The sequence below is a fragment of the Lissotriton helveticus genome, chromosome 7 (genome assembly GCF_964261635.1).
Source record: "Lissotriton helveticus chromosome 7, aLisHel1.1, whole genome shotgun sequence".
NCBI lineage: Eukaryota > Metazoa > Chordata > Amphibia > Caudata > Salamandridae > Lissotriton > Lissotriton helveticus.
This window is the reverse complement of record NC_136068.1, coordinates 1,272,973,841-1,272,991,783: the sequence shown is the minus strand read 5'-3', so window position 1 is coordinate 1,272,991,783 and position 17,943 is coordinate 1,272,973,841. Positions and strand designations below refer to the sequence as shown.

The 17,943-nt window shown below is 45.7% G+C and overlaps 1 protein-coding gene across 2 annotated transcripts in view; it reads right to left on the bottom strand.

Annotated features, from left to right (window-relative positions):
* Positions 1–17,943, bottom strand: part of LOC144767333 (proton channel OTOP2-like) — a 319,185-nt gene that overhangs the window by 45,902 nt on the left and 255,340 nt on the right. For both annotated transcript variants that reach the window (XM_078650816.1, XM_078650815.1), the window contains exon 5: positions 6,402–7,270. In XM_078650816.1, the coding sequence (XP_078506942.1) occupies positions 6,402–7,270 (869 nt within the window). The remainder of the gene's footprint in view (positions 1–6,401; positions 7,271–17,943) is intronic.

The following is a 17,943-nucleotide window of genomic DNA, read 5'->3' as shown; positions in this document are numbered from 1 at the left end:
AAAACTGCAGGTCTCAGAATGTTTTAGTTTGTAAAAGGAAAGTTCCCAACGGTAAACAAGCTGACCCGCATGGTCTTAAAATAAGTGAAACACATACTTCTTAAGAAAACAGAACCTCCCCTCTGCAAATTTGAAGATCTTTGTGTGATTGCTTTCATTTCAAATTATCCTGACATGCTGCTTGCTGTATTCAGACTTTCTGTTGCGAATCACAGAAATGGAAAATACGTCTTTTTTAATTAAGAATTCACATTATGACTGTTTTCCTTATGTTTTCATTTTGAGATGCAGTTGAATGGCTAGTTGTGGTGGGGTGAACAATTTGAGGTAAATGAAAGAGTAGCTTTGTGAGGAAAATATTTCCAAGGTGGGAAAATGTAATTTGTAGATGTTTTCTTCATAAACAAGTTTTGTCAGGTCGGCATTTTAATTAATACAGCTTCCATTGCCTAAAATACATCCCTAGTTTGGAACATACCACCTCCAAGTATCCTGTCCAGTGGGTATGCAGATGGTGCCTGTGACCTTCACGGTGGTCTGGAGCTGAGCTCTGAAGACACTATGCCCTCTGAGATCAACAGTGCTGAAGAAGGTCCACTTAAGTAACACAACTGACCTCAATGCAGTTCTGCCAATCCCGTTAGAGTGCCAGTAAATACAGGAGGAGCAGCACCAACCATGACAAAGCTACTGGGCCCGTTGCCCTATTTGCTTGGTTAGGTGCAAAAGCATGTGAGTCAGTGGAGCCTTACAATCTCTGCAGTGACTGGTGCAGTGGGTGGTACAGAGTCATCGGCACCACAGACATAGCTCTACACCAGAAATTCTTTCACACGCTGTCGGCTAAACGCAGCTGATTTGCATTATATATCTGGAATAATTCGCTGATGCAGGAATTTCCATAAAATGCATTAGTTTAGCCCACGACGATGCGTGGCATTTGGTAGGGCTTCCTTAGTGATGAAGAGGTCACTGTCGAGGATGAATCTGAGTGACTTTGCAATGGCTGTCAAGTGTTGCTGAAGCATTTAAATACATGTGGAATGGCCACTCTTGTATCTTACGTTACTTGGTGCTGTTGATGAGCAGTAGCGATTCTGTATTTGATGGGTTAAGTTTAAAGTGGGAACTTGACTCCAATTCTGGATAAGATGTAGACAGATGTTTAGTCATTGGATATATGGGGTGAGGATATTTTGAGCAACTGTTGTGCATCGTCAGTTTACTGGTGGAAATTGGTATTACCTTCAAAGAGTAAGGATATAGGGAGTTCCATGTACAGACTGTACATAACAGGGGAGAGAACGGATCCCTCAGGTTCTTCAAAGAAAAAAGGAGACTGGTAGTGTCTGTTATCCTGAAGTTTCCATTTGGACCAACAGATTTCTTTATTGCAGTTCTTTGGGTGGGTGGTGGTACAAACATAATAAAGTCGAGAATCCAGAAAGTACTAAATAGTTTTGGTGGGGAGCATGTCCATATATATTGTATGCAATTATCACCAAAGATAAAAAAATGCAAAAATAGAATTCCAAAAGATCAAATGAATGACTGACGCTAGGCTAATAATAAGTTAGGATGCAGTACTGAGTTTGTTCTTGTTAATTTTCAAACCTTAAAATGGTCCAAGCTGATTAATTTGAATGCGGCTAGGAAAATTAACTTGAATCATTTCAAAGTTTGAAAATAAACAACATTAATCTTAAAATATTTCATATTGCATCCTGAAGTATTTTTAGGCGATCAGTACATTTATTATAGTTGATTATTCCATTCAATATTTAGTGTATGCTCTTTGTTCACCATGTGCGAATTAGTAACTTCTGGTAATTCTGATTAGTTTTGACTGTCAAGACGCGGTTGGCAGCAGCAGACCAGGTCCATTGTTCCTAGGAGTTTCTCATTAAGTGGGTAATTGTGATAAAAATGCAAAGACCCTTCTTCATATGAACTCTTCAAACCACTTAGAATTTGACACATGTTCAAATTAAAAGTGGTAGAAACTACAAGGAGAAATAACATTTCCAGTAAGCAACACGGCTAAAGCGGTGTGTACTTCTTTAAGGACCTTTTGGTATGATTTAATGATTTTCTTATCATGTTCAGTTGCACCTGGCTTGAGCCTATCTTGCTCGATGTATTTAAAACCCCTTTTTAGAAGATTTGTTTCACAAGTGCTGCTATCACTGGACAGTGGGAAGTCTAGGACTGATATCCTGCTTCCATCTGCAAAACATAGAACTGAGATTGTTACACTAACTTTGGTTCAGTATGGCCAGGGCATTATCTGGGGCCACCTACGGAAGGCTGTACGGTTGGGGACATTTGTCGCTATGCTGGTCTGATGATATACCATGCAATTAAGGTACTGCTGGGCATGTCAAAAAGCAGACTCGATAGGCAGAGTTCAGTCTGCATCTGCCGCATTCTCCTTATTCTAGCTTGCTACCTAAGTGGGGCATTTAGCTGCAGCCGGCACGAGGGGTCCATTTGAAGGTCTTCTTCATTGGCCATCATGCTTCCTATGAGTATGAATATGCTATTGATAGACTCCCATTTTCACTCTTTGATTATGTGATTGTTGGTTTAGGTAATGAATACACAAGAGTGGGCTGCCCCTTGAATCAATTCCTATGTTTATCTACAGAGTTCTTAAAAGATGCACTACAGGTGGGGCATCTCATAAAAAGTTACGGACTGGCCTCACACACCGCCTGGTGTCATGCTTCATCATCTGCTGTCCTTGCCCTCTAAAAACTTGGTTTGATAGAGGGCGAGCATACACCTGGCGAGAGGGACGCACTTCTAAATCTAAGTGATGGCTGTGGGGGAGTGATACATGATTTAAAAACCATTACATAAGTACATGTGCTATGCTTTATTCAAATGGTAAATGTATGGTGGTTACAAACTAAGTGAACGGTGGTATGGGATATTATTCTCCCTTCATTGTATGAAATGTGGTCGACATGTTTCTGCTGAGGTGTCCCCGAAGGGTACGTAGCATTCTTCAGGACCTAAAAAAGGGGGGAAATGGGGTAGTGGTTGTATACCCTATATATCCACTTCCTTTTAACTAGTGAAAAATGGAAGGAAAATTCCGTTGCTAGATCAGGGGAGGGGTTAAAAAAACACTATGTAGATGGATATTTCCCTCTTGGTATAGTACCTCTGAGAGTAACTCAGTAGAGAAAGGAAAGACAAGGACAAAACATACAAACCAAACCGTGTGAGTATGTAAACAAATAATTTATAAACATCATCCATCCAGCATCATACCTATAGCGCGCGAGGTGGTGTGAAGTGGTCTTTATGAGACACGTGGCAGGTGCAACGTGTACTCACACCGTTAAAAAGTGGTTGTACACCACCTCCTACTTTGTATTTCTACCCTAAACGCTCCATGGGAGGGCTGAGGTGGAAGGACCTACTTAGACTTTCTGTAGGGAAAAAAACCCACAAACAATCACTACTGGTAGTTAAGGGTTATCACAAGTATTCAGAAAGAACCAGGACCAAGGTTCCTAGTTAAAGCAAACATAAAAAGATGAAATCCAGAACAAATGGACCACCTATTCATTCAAGTTCACACCAGCATTCCTTCAGGCAGACTCTTACTGTCTAGTTTCAGTGCTTCCAGCCGTTCTTCTCGGAGGCGTCCTCTCTGTCTCCCCGCTGATGGTAAATGGTGAGATTCAGAGGGTTCTTATACTAAAGAGCTGTGACTAATTAGTGAGCTAATCAGTGTTATTTGGGCCCGTTAAAGAGTTTCCTGTGTCCCTCTATGGGGCTGCCTGACCTCCTGGTGGGAGGCGTGACTGTGAATCGCCCCACCCGATTGGCCAAATTATGCCTCCAACACTAACAAGGCCATTTAGATAGTTAAAAATGGGTTTGTAAGGTTTGTTTCCTATGTCCCTCTTGCGTGCGCCTGACCTGGTTCTTTCTGAATACTGGTGACTAACCCTTAACTACCAGTAGTGATTTTATGTGTTGTTTTTTTTCCCTACAGAAAGTCTAAGTAGGTCCTTCCACCTCAGCCCTCCCATGGAGCGTTTCGGGTAGTAGGTTTTCAACCATATGCGGATGACTCACAGCTATTGGTTGCCCTAACTGAAGGCTCGACCCTGAATGTCTCCAGGTTTAAAAGCGGCCTTACAGCCGTGGCAGACTGGATGACATCTAATTGTTTGCAATTAAATGCAAACAAGACAGAAATGCTACTGGTTGGAAAAAATGCTGACTTGTGGGGCGATAACTGGTGGCCCAATGCTTTGGGTAAAGCCCCGGAACCTAAGAAAGAAGTCAAGAACCTGGGGTGTGGTTGGACTCCTCTCTTAGTTTCTGTTTCCATACAAAAAAAAGTCGCTGCTACATGCTTTGGCATCTTACGAGGTCTTAAACCTATTTTTCGACTCATCTACTAGGCAGCTGATAGTCCAGTCCACTGTTCTTTCTCGATTGGACTACGTTTGCTCCTTGCTTTTGAGAGCCAATCAAGCCGAGATCTCTTGGATGCAGCGCATCCAAAATGCAGCTGCCAGAGCCTTAGTAGGCCTTCCCCGATTTTACTCCATCACTGACACCATAAGGAGGCTCCATTGGCTCCCTATAGCTCAGCGAATTCAGTTTAAGACATTATGTCTTTCTTTTAAAATTTTAAAACTTGCAACTCCCAAAATGCTCTGCAACATTTTGACCCCGTATGTTCCAACCGGTGTATTAAGCTCTGCGGGTCAACATTTGGTCAGGGTACCCCGGATCAAACGCTGCCGAGCGGGAGGATGTTCCCTCCGCTATTTAGCAGCAAAGCTGTGGAACTCATTACCAGCACACATACGAGAGCGGGAAGGTCTGCTGGATTTTAGAAAGGCAATTACCTTTTCCCCCTAAATTAAAGCTTTCCTGGACAATGTCTTGCTGAATCTTATCGTAGTCAGTTGTTTAGGAGCTGCTAAAAGCACCGGGACGCCCCTTTGCTGGGGCAGCTGGGCGCTATATAAGCTATTTTAACATAACATAACAACCACTTTTTTAACAGTGTGAGTACACGTTGCACCTGCCACGTGTCTCATAAAGACCACTTCACACCACCACGCATGCTATAGGTATGACACGGGATGGATGATGTTTATAAACTATTTGTTTACATACTCACACGGTTTGGTTTGTATGTTTTGTCTTTGTTTTTCCTTTCTCTACAGAGTTACTCTCAGAGGTACTATACCAAGAGGGAAATATCCATCTACATAGTGTTTTTGTAACCCCTCCCCTGATCTAGCGACAGGATTTTCCTTCTATTTTTCACTAGTTAAAAGGAAGTGGATACATAGGGTATACAACCCACCCTTTTCCCCCCTTTTTTTAGGTCCTGAAGAATGCTACATACCCTTCGGGGACACCTCAGCAGAAACATGTCGACCACATTTCATACGATGAAGGGAGAATAATATACCATACCACCGTTCACTTAGTTTTAAACCACCATACATTTACCAGTTGAATAAAGCATAGCACATGGACTAATGTAATGTTTTTTTTAAAATCAGGTATCACTCCCCCACGGCCATCACTTAGATTTAGAAGTGCATCCCTGTCTCCGGGTCTTTGCCCGCCATCTATCAAACCATGTTTTTAGAGGGCGAGGACAGCCGATGATGAAGCATGACACCGGGCGGTGTGTGAGGCCAGTTCGTAACTTTCTATGAGATGCCCCCACCTGTAGTGCATCTTTACAGAACTCTGTAGATAAACATAGGAATTGATTCAAGGGGCAGCCCACTTTTGTGTATTCATGAGGCTGGCTCGCACTTTGGCCCCGCGCCTCTGGTTCCCACCCTCAGCAACATTGCTGGGGTTAGTGTGTGTGGATTGTTGGTTTAGGTGCCTAAGATCAAGCATAGGGTTGTCATCTTTCTTACTGGCCAGCACTTAAAAACACAGCCAGGCAGCCTAAGAGGGTGACCAGGATGCTACATGCCCCATATTCTTCACAATCAATTATGGAACGTTCTCCCATTAACAGTGAAAGGTATCTACTCCCATCTAAAGTTCAAGTAAATAGTTAAAGTCTCACTGCTTGCCTCCTTATGCTAATGCATAGATGCTTGCTCTGTTAGGTGTTATATGTCCAGCTTCAGTTTCAGAATGTTCTCATTCAGGGGACAATGGGCTCTGAAGGTGCCATCATATTATACCTATTGAGGACCGAGGTGGAGATGTGAGTGAAGTGCTAGCACCCTAAAGTACCAGTGTTACTTCCACATTAGCCATTTCCAATACATTATATGGTTTGGACTGATCTGACCTGAGCTTCCAGACATGCACGCTCTGTTTGATGATGAAATTCTTGCACAATCATGCATGTTATACAAGGTTTCAGTGGTAGAGTTTATACTTACAAGGATGTTTCCTAGTAGCAGGAATGCGCAGATCTCTCTCAGAAGTCTTCTCCTCTTTCTGTGGGTTGAGAGAGAAGTTGACAGTGTGGCTCTTAATGATGCGATTGATGCCCTCTGACGGGAAAAGGCATTCAGAGTTCCTGGCTCTTGCTGAGAGGCATGGTGGCTGGCACTGTCTAGTGTGGAGGAATCTTTTCTCGGTGTCTCAGGAGGAGCCTTGAGTGGTGGTTCCCAGTCGTTGGGCAGTTGACGGTGCAGGCCTTCAATGATGAAGATGTCCTGAATTGTGTGCTGCACAATCAAGAGCAGTGAGTATGTGAGGGTTAGGGCCCTCAGATAGTCTATGGGGTTAGTGGCTACCATGGCCACAATGGAGTAGTAGGAAATGCAGTACTGCCCAATCGTGGCGACAAAGAGCAAAGCCACATCCAGGGCCCGGCTTGGGTTCTTCCGATTGCACATTTGTCTTCTGTCAAATTTGAAAACAATGATTCCTCCAAGGGCCCCAATTGACATCAGGCTCAAGCAGATCACATGGAAGATGAAAAAGGTTGTGAGCACTCGATTCCTTAGCTGATCATCCTTTAGTTGCAACTCGTACACTACAAACAGTCCCAGTCCCACAGCCAGCATGGTAATCCCACAGATCAGGCCTATGAAAGGGGCCTCCCGCCAGGACCTTAGCTTCAGGTGGTGCGGGTGATGGACGTCGTCATCTATTAGGCGCCCCACGTTCTTCCACATCACATAAGACATGGCACAGGCAAAGAGGCTGAACTCTAGATTAAAAGGGTAGAGATAATAGTAGGCCGTCTTCAGGAGAATGCATACATCGTTGCAGTTGCAGTTGCCTTTGGGTAAAATTTCATCTGAAAGTAAAAATAAAAAGAATAAGCTCAAGTGAAACTCAAAAGCTCTTTCTACTCACAATTGCATTGTTTTTAATCAAGTAGTTATCATTTAGCTCACAGGAACATTTTCCCAAAATGATATAGAGCAAGCTAATCTGCATAGAAGTGGTCTAACACCAGCCAAAGCAGTGCCTGCGGAGCGGGGGCAGATTTAGCATAAATGTTTTCCCTTTCATTTTCGAGGTACTTTTAATCCTGCCTAAATGTCTTTATATTACCGTTATGCAATTATTTAGGAGGTTCAATCAATCAATCAATCAAGGACATTTATAGAGCGCACTACTTACCCGTAGAGTCTCAAGGCGCTGGGGGGGGGGGGGGGGTGGGGGAAGGGGTGCCGCTACTGCTCGAACAGCCATGTCTTCAGCTTCTTCCTGAAGGAGAGGTGGTCCTGGGTCAGGCGCAGGTCGGTCGGGAGGGAGTTCCAGGTCTTGGCGGCCAGGTAGGAGAAGGACCTTCCTCCTGTAGTCGCTCTTCGGACGCGGGGGACGGCGGCGAGGGCGTGGTTGGCTGATCGGAGGTGGCGTTTGGGAGCGTAGAAGTTGACTCGGTTGTTGAGGTAGCTCGGGCCCTGGTCGTGTAGGGCTTTGTGTGCGTGGGTGAGGAGGCGGAAGGTGATTCTTTTGTTGACGGGGAGCCAATGCAGGTCTCTAAGATGTCCGGAGATGTGGCTGGTTCGTGGGATGTCGAGGATGAGTCTGGCTGAGGCGTTCTGGATCCGCTGGAGTCTCTTCTGGAGCTTGGCGGTGGTACCGGCGTAGAGGGCATTGCCGTAGTCCAGTCGACTGGTGACGAGGGCCTGGGTGACGGTCTTCCTGGTCTCGGTGGGGATCCACCAGAAGATCTTCCGTAGCATGCGTAGGATGTTGAAGCACGCCGAGGAGACGTTGTTGACTTGTCTGGTCATGGAGAGGGAGGAGTCCAGGATGAAGCCCAGGTTTCGTGCGTGGTCTGTTGGTTTGGGTGCGGTGCCCAGGGCGGGAGGCCACCAGGAGTCGTCCCAGGCGGAGGGTGAGGAGCCCAGGATGAGGACCTCCGTCTTGTCCGAGTTCAGTTTCAGGCGGCTGGTCGTCATCCACTCGGCTACCTCTTTCATCCCTTCGTGTAGGTTGGCTCTGGCGGCGGCGGGGTCGTTGGTCAGGGAGAGGATCAGCTGGGTGTCGTCGGCGTAGGAGATTATGCTGAGGTTGTGTTGTCGTGCGATGGCCGCGAGGGGGCTCATGTAGACGTTGAAGAGGGTGGGGCTCAGCGAGGATCCTTGAGGGACGCCGCAGATGACTTCGGTGGCCTCTGACTTGTACGGTGGTAGGCGGACTCTCTGTGTTCTTCCGTCGAGGAAGGAGATGATCCATTCCAGAGCCTTCTCCTGGATTCCGACGTTGCTGAGGCGCTGTACTAGGGTGCGGTGGCAGACAGTGTCGAATGCCGCGGAGAGGTCTAGGAGGATGAGGGCCGCTGTTTCTCCTTTGTCCATCAGGGCTCGGATGTCATCGGTGGCGGCGATGAGGGCGGTCTCGGTGCTGTGGTTGGCCCGGAAGCCAGACTGTGAGGGGTCGAGGGATCCATTCGTCTCCAGGAAGGCGGCCAGCTGCTTGTTGTCGGTCTTCTCGATGACTTTGGCTGGAAACGGGAGGAGCGAGATGGGGCGGTAATTCTTGAGTTCGGTGGGGTCCGCTGTGGGTTTCTTGAGTAGAGCGCTGAGTTCGGCGTGCTTCCAGCTCTCAGGGAAGGTGGCGGTGTCGAAGGATGTGTTGATGATGTCTCGCAGGTGGGGTGCGATGACAGCGTCGGCCTTGTTGAAGACGTGGTGAGGGCAGGGATCGGTCGGCAAACCGGAGTGGATGGAGTTCATCGTGCGGATGGTGTCTTCGGTGCTGATCGGAGTCCAGGCGTGGAGGGTGGTGGTGGGGGGTGGTTGTTCGGTCTTGGTGTGCGTTGGTTGGTTGTTGAAGCTGTTGTGTATGTCCGCGATCTTGTTGTGGAAGTATGAGGCGAGGGAGTTGCAGAGGTCTTGCGATGGGGTGATGTCGTTGTTTCCTGCGCTGGGGTTGGAAAGCTCTTTCACGATGTTGAAGAGTTCCTTGCAGTTGTGTGCGTTGTTGTCCAGCCGGTCCTTGAATGCAGTTTTCTTGGCGGCGCGGATCAGCTGGTGGTGCTTCCGGGTGGCAAGCTTGAAGGTGGTCATGTTGTCCGGTGTTGGTTCCCTTCTCCAGGCTTTCTCGAGGGCTCGGCAGTTCTTCTTGGAGCTCTTGAGTTCGTCGGTGAACCATGGGGCTTTCTTGCTGCCTGGTCTGCTGGGCGGGATCCTCAGCGGGGCGAGCTCGTCTGCGCAGTTGCTGATCCACTTTGTGAGGTTGACGGCGGCCTGGCTGGGGTTCGCTGAGCTGGCAGGCGGGTGCTGGCTCAGTGAGGTGGCGAGCTGGTCGGCTGTGATCTTGTTCCAGCTTCTGCGGGCAGCCTGTTGCTGGTAGTGGTGGGTCGTCGTTCTTTTGAAGGTGAAGTGGACGCAGCTGTGGTCCGTCCATTGAAGCTCTGTGGCGTGGCTGAAGTCGATGTCTGTGCTGGATGAGAAGACTGCGTCGAGTGTGTGTCCGGCGAGGTGGGTGGGGGTGGACACCAGTTGCTTGAGTCCAAGATTGGCGAGGTTGTCGAGCAGGGTGCTGGTGTTGCGGTCGTTGTTGTTCTCCAGGTGGAAGTTGAGGTCCCCCAGGAGGATGTAGTCAGCGGAGGGGAGGGCATGCGGGCTGACGAAGTCGGCGATGTCCTCGCTGAATTGGGAGCGTGGTCCCGGAGGTCGGTAGATCAGGGTGCCTCTGAGGGTGGTCTTCGGGTCGGTGTGGATCTGGAAATGCAGGTGTTCGGCGGTGGTCAGGGTGTTGTCGGTGCTGGTCGTGAGACGGATGGTGTTCCTGTGGATGATGGCGATGCCTCCTCCCATCTGGTTGGCGGTGCGATCCCTCCGGGTGATCTTGTAGCCCTCTGGGATGGCGATGGCGATGTCGGGAGCTGAAGAGGCGTTCATCCAGGTCTCCGTGAGGAAGGCAACGTCAGGAGCTGTGGTGTCGAGGAGGTTCCAGAGTTCGATGGCGTGTCTGTGGACGGAGCGGGTGTTGAGCCGGATGCACTTGAGGTGGGTGCTGCTGGTGTTCGACTTGGCTGGTGCTGGTGCGAGGCAGGTCCGGATGCAGGTGAACTTGCAGGCGTGGCAGCTGAAGGGTCCGTGGGTGTGCTTCGGAGTGGCTCGGTAGCAACCTGGTAATCGGCCGGTGTTGAGAGCGGTGAGGGTGGCGGCGGGGTACGTCAAGCGGGTCGGTCGGGGTCTTCGTGGGCCAGGGGTCCTGGCGCTGGGCGCGGTCCGGTCGCGGACGGGCGCAGACGGGCTTACCTTTGGCGCGCCTTCGGCGCACAATCGGCGCACAATCGGCACACCCGCTGCGCGTGACCGCTGCGCGTTCGCACGGTCGCCATATATGGCGAAGTGCGCGGGGGGGCGGAGCAGCTGGGAGGCGGGAGCGGGGAGGGTACAGAAGGCAAAAGGGGCGGGGTAAGCGGCGGTGGCGGGAAGCGGGGAGGGAGGGAGGGCGAACGGCGGCAGGTAACAGGGGGAAGCAAATTACAAATAAACAAGCTATACTAAACGACTAAACTGTCTAAAGACGGCAAAAAAACAGCAGGGCAGGGAAATACGATCACAGAGAAACAAGCAATAAGGAACGGCAAAACAAGACAGAAAACGGCAAAAAACGGCAGGGGCAGGGAAATACGATCACAGAGAAACAAGCAATAAGGAATGACAAAACAGACAGAAACGGCAAAAAAAAACCAGCAGGGGCAGGTCAGCCGGTCACGGACCACGCCGCTCGGGGGCAGGGGGCGTGGTCACGCGGCGGCAGGCAGCAGCGAGGCAGTCAGGCAGGGGAGGCACTCGCAGCAGCTGGTGGCCGTGCGGCGCGGGGGTGTCCTAGAGCTAGGTCACTACAATTTTGAACAATTTTGCTTATTATTGCTAATCAGTTTCATTAATTTGTTAGTGTTAGTTTTTAGTAACTTTAGACACGTTAAAGCTCAACACATATTTTTGTTAAAATCTGCAAATTATGCACTTATGATGATAGATTATGGGGCAAGTGAGGCAAATCCATAATTATGCGGAAAGGGCTGCAGAATCTCATAATTCCACTGGCCCTGTATGTATGTCACAGCATGCCCCATGGTAAAGAGTGTATAAGTGTTCATGATTGACATAGTCTTATAGATTTTTTCTTTTTCTTTGTGTGTATATGTATCATAGGAATATTTATAAATTAGGGAAGGTGTGTTGCAGTATAATATTGAGTCTTTTACTTTTTACAGCAGTTGTGTTGCATATTTATGGCGGCTGTTTCATATTGTGATGGTGCATGTGTGGTAGTGAGATAGTAGGTGTCTTTGTCTATGTTATTTCTTCTGTATTGGTTTATGACAGTTGTAATCTGTCTCAATATTGTTGTTTGTGTTTTTAAACTAATATTATTTATATAATAGTAATGGGTTAATTTGTGAAATAGTTTTTGTAGTTTTGGTTACCATAAGAATATTATGCTGATCAATATTCCTGCACTAAGTGTATTTCGAGCGCCAAACATTGCAAATATTTTTTTATTTCAAATAAGTTTTATTAGTTTTCAGAAATAAGCAAGCATATCAAAAATAAGGGAAAGAAAGTAAATACAGGGTAGACAAATAGGTACAGGTAGTATAATGAATCAAAAGGTCTCTTGGAAAAGGCTGCCATAGTACATGGTGGTATGCATACTCAACATTAGAGTAAGTAAAATAATCACATGTCTAGGTGAGGATACAGAGCAGAATCATAAGGAGAGGGTTGCGATAGAAGGGTACACACTTCAATGAGAATTCCCTTAGGAGGATAGGGGAAATTGTGTACAGTTTATGGTGGTTTATTAGTATCAAAGTAGTCATCTAAGGACTTCCAAATATATCTTTGTTGAAGTTTTCATGGTGAGTGTTGCAAGGTGATGTTGTTACCTCCCTGATACGTGATACCCAATTGATCCAGGTTTGGAAAGAAGCCTTGTGTGTATCTTTCCAATTAGAGGTAATTGTTTTAATTGATGCTATTAGCAAAAGATCAATGAAAAGGCGATCTGCCGATCTTTTAATGCTTGGGTCAAGAAATCCATTAATGAGAAATGAGAATTCCTTTTTGTGGTGGATGTTAAAGAGTTTTGTAAAGAAGAGGAAAACATTTTCCCAGAAGAGGATAACTGTTTTGCTGTGGAAGAGTAGGTTTGCGAGGTTGCAAACTTGTTCTTTACAGTTCCAGCAAATGGGGCTTTTAGAGTTCGAAGGTTGTGAAAAATGGTGTCCGAAAGGCCTTGCTATTAACCAACATTTTGTTTTAGAGAGTACTCGTTATATTTTATGTGTGGTGAAGAATTTCCAAATGGCTATCCACTGTGGTTCGGATGTAGGGTTGGAAGAATGGGTTGCCCAGTATTGTATTATGTTCTTGTTAGTCTTTGTGGATTTGGGTTGGTAAAGTGGTATAGTTTAGAAACCTGGTGACCAAGTTTGTTGAGTTTTCCAATGAGCGTAGGGAGAGACGGCAACCTGTAGTGGTGTTTGGATTTGTAGATGGCTGTTTTTATCTTGAGGAATTTGTAGAAGTCCGAATGATCTAGTTAGTATTTTGATTGTAAGAATAAGAAGGATGGAGGGAAATATTGGACCTAGCTGTCGAGGAAAGAAGATCCCTTTGGTGATCCAGGAACCCCAATAGAGTGTTTGACCACTGTAAGAAATATCTGGGTTCTGCCAGAGGGAGGCTAGAGAAGAGCTTCTCATCCGAGAGGAAAGTTTCCTGTTTATATTCAGTAGGAATTCTTGTGTGTTTTGTAGCATGGATTTGAAATCGGTGAGATAGATGCAGTTGGTAGCGAGTTAGTGGGTCTGATTTGTTCAGAATAGCACTTTCCACCTCTAACCATACAGATGTTTAGTTTTCCGGAATCTGAAACCTGTAAGTGCCTTTTTTGGTTAGGAAGGCAGTCTGGTAGACTTTGAAGTTGGCCAGGTAACCGCCACCTAGGAAGGTATGTTGACGGAGTTTCTTTAGTGTTATTCTTGCTTTTTCGTTTTGTAAAATGAATTGTGAGAGCATTGTCTCTAATTTGTGGTGGAAGTCATCAGGGAGTAGTAAGGGGAGCATTCAAGTAATTAATTATTGGTGTGATCATCATTTTAATGGTTTCTGTGCACCCCTGCCATTGGATTAATTTAGGAGACAAACTACTGAGTAGGTTTTGTTTTTTCAAGGGTGAATTCTTTGTTATGTTAAATGATGTGTATTAGGTTTGAACTAAATTCTACCCGTAGATATTTGGTGTATTGAGGCTGCCAGGAGAGGCCTGCATTTTCTAGTATGTCTTTTGTGCCAAGTGGGGTGAGGGATTTAACTTGCGATTTGCCCCATTCAGTTTTGTAATGCTATAAGCATTCACATGCATTGTGAGATTGTGGTGACCTTCGACTGTATGTGTTTTAACTAACTTGATTTTGAATGTACAACATCATTTTTGTGCTGATTTCATTTCGTGCCTTTTGCAGCTTCAGAGTGGGATGTTTTCTTTCTTCTCAGCACAGAGCAAAACAGCCTTGCTGGTACACAATATGTGGAATGTACATTTGAAAGCGTGAGAGAGGAATGTACTTCTCTGTCTCAGAGTCAAAATATGGAGGGCTTGCCAGCTTCTGTCTTGACCTTGAAACAGACTGGTACGGTCAACCTTGATTTTGCAATAGATGAAGGGAGGGGGCATTTCTAGAAGTCTCTCTCCCTGGGTAGTTAAAGTTATTAAAGACAGGAAGTTTTAGTGCTCATACAGACGCTCACTCTTGTGATGGACGCACCATCACAGGGCAAGTTTTGCTGTCCCATTGAGACTTCTGAACGACTGAAAGGGCTTCCCAGTTGAGCTGATCAGAATGTTGTGCACTGGAATGGTGATGTATGAGCTTTACGTTTTATTGTTCTGTGATGTTTTCATGTTGTGCTCTTTATAATTGATTCTTTCATTTGACAGTGTATATTTCTGGCATTTGACAGTGCTTGTTTCTTGCACTGGACGTCCTTTATTATCTTCTTATGTTTTCCTACCTTACATTTGACTTGTGCATGTTCCATTATTAACTGCTTCTGTTTTGCTCCCCATGCATTTGACTTGTGAGGGTATTATTATTATTATTATTTGCAAGTGTTTTACTATTATTATCTGCTTGTGTTTTATCTAATGCATTTAATTACTTACGAGTATGTTATTATTACTTGTTGGTGCGCGCACACATACACGCGCACACACACACACATACACATATAAACATTTGCATATTGTTTTACCGGATTCATTTGACATCTGGGAAAGCCTTTCTGTTAGAGAGTGTTGCATTAATAAAACCCCACGCTTTATTTTAAAACTGCCTTTTGATTTGCGTCATTTTGTGAGTACTGAGTTTCATTTCAAGGTGCTTTTGCCTGCTTTTCAGAGTGCCTCATCTTGGGAGTGCTGAATTTCTTTTATTTTGGAGTGTAAAGCAAGACAAGTTTATATCTCACAACTTCTGACTATTGTTCTATAGTTTCCATTTGAGCCTGGATAGAGGGGCCTGGGTTTTCTGCGATTATTAAAATATCGTCTGTATAAGGCGAAGGTTTAACTATTTTCCGTTGAAATTGATTCCCGAGATATTGGGGTTGCCTTTAATGTTTAAGAGAAGGGGTTCCAGTGTTAGTAGGAAAAGGGATGAGGAAAGTGTCACCTCTGTCTGGTGCCCTTTTGTAGCTTAAGTAGGTGTAATAAGGAGCAATTGATGCAGATATGGGTGCTTCCGTTTGTATGAGCAATGGTCATTTTTTTTTATAAATCTGTCACTTCGGTAAAAGTGTTAAAGGATTGTTCAATGAAGGTCAATGATAATATGTCAAACACTTTTTCGGCGTATAGTGTGATCGCGACAGAGGCTGAAGTAGCTAATAAAGATTTATATAGGACATGGCACAGGAGATGGGTGTTGTCGTTTAAGATGCCAGCCTGGGAATTACTTATTAATTGTGGAAAAGATAGGTTGAGACATTTGATTAGGATCTTTGCCTAGATTTTACCATCCAAATTAATAAAGGAGATGGGCTTGTTAAGTCTTTCCCTTTCTTCAGGTTACTACAATGTTGGCTTCTGCTGTGGTACCTGTAATTACACCTGTATTTGTGAAGTGGCTGGAGTGACTGGGAAAATATTTTGTATAATTTTGCCGTCTCGAGATGGTGTCCTGTGTTGGACATGCCAAGAACCACCAGCGGTTGTGGGCTTGTCTCCAAGATAAGTAGGGGTGCTGGTCGTGATGGCTTTGTAACAATGCAACTGGTTTAGAAGATGATGTGGCCCGTCTATGAGAGCCAATGGAGTTCCATCACAATGGGGGTGATGTGATCATATCTCTTTAGGTCCTTAATGACTTCGGCAACTCTGGGCATCAGCTTGCCTCATCTTCACAACGGCCCCCCCAGACCGCCGGGGATGCTTGGTCGCACCTTAGAGATACCCATGAGGTGACCATCTCTCAGGGTGAGCCAGGACGGGTTCCCCAGCGGTCGAAGCGTGGAGATACTCCTCCGGGAGTCGATTCCTAGCGCTATATAAACCCACAATTAAATTTAATTAAATTAAATGAGATGTGCTACAGTGTGAAGGATGTTCCTAAGTGGTGCAAGGGTGGAGTCTAGGAGGCCTTGGTGTAGGGCATTACAACCACTCAGATCTGAGAGTGAAATTGTTTGAACAGCAGTTCTGAAGTCACTTCCCTGAAGAAACAGTTTAACTTTCTTTAGAAGAGAGAGCGGGTACCAGGCCATTTTTAGGTCTTACCTACGCAGCGGGAATGTGTGGCATAGGAGGGCCTTTAGCTGTTGTTCTGCTCTTTTTCGAAGCACATACTCGTGCTTGTGGCGGCATTCACCTTGCGGGAGCGAGCAGGGGCGCGCCACAAGCCCGAGTATGTGCTTTCAAAAAGAGCAAACAGCAAATTGCTAACTTCTAATTAGGGGCTATTTTTGGTAACACATCCAGGCCCTGCAGACAAAGTTGTGTAATTATGGGCGGGAATATGATATGTCGGGCTCTCAGGCCAACCCTGCCTGTTTGGGCTGTGAATGCCTCTCTGATTTCAGAGAGGACAGGACTTTCTGTGCTATTAATTGGGAACAGAAGCCAGCAGGGTACCAAAAAATCAAAGCCACCTCATGGTCGGGAAACAGTCCAGTGTCCAGTAGGCTTTATATATTATCTAATACTGCTATTAAACGGTTGCAATAGCGAACAATGGGATGGATTCTTAAAAAAATATAAATATACATCTGTAGTAGGTTTACTCCTAGGTTTGGGCGTACATTTACTCATTTGTGAAACTCATAAAGGATTCCAGAAGTTTTCCTAAAAAAGCAATGTGCATTAATACTTCCTCACAACATTGTTCTGACTAAACACAAAATGGTCGCTAGGTGTGCCCTGCTTAACATACAGGTCTTAGCACAGAGCAAAGGAGACATCGGGAGGGAAAAACTACAGAGTCAGGGGGAATAAGAGGGAAAAAGAGTTTGGACTGCAAATCCCACAGTTCAACAGGTTAAATGGAAGCAGTCACAGGCAGGAAAAACCACAAGTTTAAACTTAAAAACATGGGATAAATTATTCAATCACTGGCTGGTTAAAACTACAATTTCGCACTGTAACAAGCATAGTTAAAAGAAATTTAAAAAGAAAAAATAAGATGATGCAATCACAGGTAGGGAAAATCGTTTTTTAAACTTTTTTAGGAAAGAGACAGCACTAGTCTGCCTCCTTACCACTTCCTGGACTCTGCTCACTGCAATCTGGGTCACATGTAGGCTGCAACTCACAAGGTGGAGGAGAATGATTTGGGGGTGCAACCAGCAAAGCCTTAAGGGGCCTGGACAGGTGTGAGAGGAGGGTTCAGATTTGCTTGGAGCTGGGGAAAACCAATAGCAGTTGTAGGTCTGCTAGCCTGGGGGTGGGGCTGGGACTGGGGAGCTGCTCTATTCACAGATCTCCTAGGAGACAGACAGGCTCAATCCACATTTTGGTAAGGCCCCAACAAACTTGTCCTCTAACAACACTATTTGTCTTACACTTGAGTCCCTCTCCTGGCCAAAAAATGAAGTGCACAGTCCCTATTAAAGACAGTTTAAACAGTTTACAGCAGATTACTGCTGTCTCAGGGAGGAAGGGAGGCTGGTTTTACTGACTTGTTAACACAAAATGGTCTCTGGGCGTGCACTGCTTAACGTACAGGTCTTAGCACAGAGTAAAGGAGACATTTGGAGGGAAAAACTGATAGTCAGGGGGAATGAGAGGGAAAAACTACAGAGTTTGGACTGCAAATCCCGCAGTTCAACAGGTTAAATAGAAGCAGTCACAGGCAGGAAAAAACACAAGTTTAAACACAAAAACACGGGATAAATTATGCAGTTAAAACTACAATTTCAAACTGTAACAACCACAGGCAAAGACAGTTAAAGAAATTTAAAAAGAAAAAAATAAGATGATGCAATCACAGGT